This window comes from Coturnix japonica, unplaced genomic scaffold, assembly GCF_001577835.2.
Source record: "Coturnix japonica isolate 7356 unplaced genomic scaffold, Coturnix japonica 2.1 chrUnrandom670, whole genome shotgun sequence".
In the NCBI taxonomy this organism is placed as follows: domain Eukaryota; kingdom Metazoa; phylum Chordata; class Aves; order Galliformes; family Phasianidae; genus Coturnix; species Coturnix japonica.
This window is the reverse complement of record NW_015440034.1, coordinates 5,290-7,004: the sequence shown is the minus strand read 5'-3', so window position 1 is coordinate 7,004 and position 1,715 is coordinate 5,290. Positions and strand designations below refer to the sequence as shown.

The following is a 1,715-nucleotide window of genomic DNA, read 5'->3' as shown; positions in this document are numbered from 1 at the left end:
CCCATCCCATCCATCCCATCCCATCCCATCCCATCCATCCCATCCATCCCATCCCATATCCCATATCCCATATCCCATATCCCATATCCCCCCATTACCCCCCACTCCCCCCTCACCCTCAGTCCCATCCGGTCCACCCCGTGGCTGACGCTGCAGTTCCTCGGCCCCGAGTGTCCCACGATATAAAGCACCGGGTGGGCGCCCACCGCCAGGGGGCAGCAGAGCTCCAGGGAACCGGCACTGATGGAGCTGGGACCTTCATTGAGAACCTGGACGGGACATGGGACACATATAGGGACAGGGGGGCACATATAGGGATATGGGGACAGATATAGGGACATGGGGACAGATATAGGGACAGGGCGGATATAGGGACATGGGGATATCTATAGGGACATGGCAGCTATAGGGACATGGCATCTATAGGGACATGGCAGATATAGGGACATGGCGGATATCTATAGGGACATGGGGACATCTATAGGGACATGGCAGATATAGGGGACATGGGGACATCTATAGGGATATGGGAACATCTATAGGGACATGGGACATCTATAGGGACATGGCAGCTATAGGGACATGGGGACAGCTATAGGGACATAGGGACAGCTATAGGGACATACAGCTATAGGGACATACAGCTATAGGGACATGCAGCTATAGGGACATGGCATCTATAGGGACATGGCAGCTATGGAGACATGGGGACATCTATAGGGACATGGCAGCTATAGGGGAATGGCATCTATGGGGGGACATCACATCTATAGGGGGACATTGAATCTATAGGGGACATGAGGATATTGGATCTATAAGGGGACATGGCAGCTATAGGGGGACATTATGTCTATAGGGGGACATAGGGACATCACATCCATAGGGGGACATGGGGACATAAGATCTATAGGGGGACATGGGGACATGGCATCTATGGGGACACCACATCTATAGGGGGACATCACATCCATAGGGGGACATGGGGACATGGCATCTATGGGGACATCACAGCTATAGGGGGACATTGGATCTATAGGGGGATATGGGGACCTGCAGAGGGACCCACAGCACTGGGGACATGGGGTGTCTGTGAAGGGTTGGGGACATGGGGATGCTCAGGGTTTATGGGGTCAGCTGTGGGATCAGGGCTGGGGACATTGGGGCCTATAGGGCTGGGGACACTGGGATCAATGGGATCGGGGTCATTGGGACCCTTAGAGCTGGGGACATGGGGACCCCCAGGGTTGGGGATATAGGGACCAATGGGATCAATGGGATTGGGGTCATTGGGACCCCCAGGGTTGGGGATATAGGGACCACAGGGACCTCAAGGTTGGGGATATGGGGCCATGGACCCCCCCCCATTTACCACCCACCTCATACACAAACTCCACGGGGGGTCCGATGTCCTCCAGGCGCTGGGGGGGCTGGGGGGGCTCCCAGCCGGGCTCCGGGATGGTGACAACCTCAGGCCGGGACACACTGGGGTCCATATGGGGGGTGTTAATATGGGGGGGTCCATATGGGGGGGGGTCAGCAGCTCAGCCCCACCCCCCCCCTATATTGTCCCCCCCCATATGGGGTCACTCACCCGAATGCCGACAGGCGCGTGGCCGCCCGCACCTCCAGCATCAGCGTCACCACGTCGCTCTGGGAGTTGTTGGCGTTCTTACTGTGGGGGTTTGGGGGGGGGGGTCTCACAAAGACCCCCCCCC

At 57.3% G+C, this 1,715-nt stretch overlaps 1 protein-coding gene across 1 annotated transcript in view; it reads right to left on the bottom strand.

The window, feature by feature from the left end:
- LOC107307552 (integrin alpha-5-like) overlaps positions 1-1,686 on the bottom strand; it is a 3,432-nt gene extending 1,746 nt beyond the window's left edge. Inside the window, exons 1-3 of the mRNA XM_015851065.2 lie at positions 1,592-1,686; positions 1,377-1,482; positions 117-269 (exon numbers count right to left, since the gene is read on the bottom strand). Of these exons, the coding sequence (XP_015706551.1) occupies positions 117-269; positions 1,377-1,482; positions 1,592-1,632 (300 nt within the window). The 5' untranslated portion in view covers positions 1,633-1,686. The remainder of the gene's footprint in view (positions 1-116; positions 270-1,376; positions 1,483-1,591) is intronic.
- Positions 1,687-1,715: the final 29 nt, after the last annotated feature.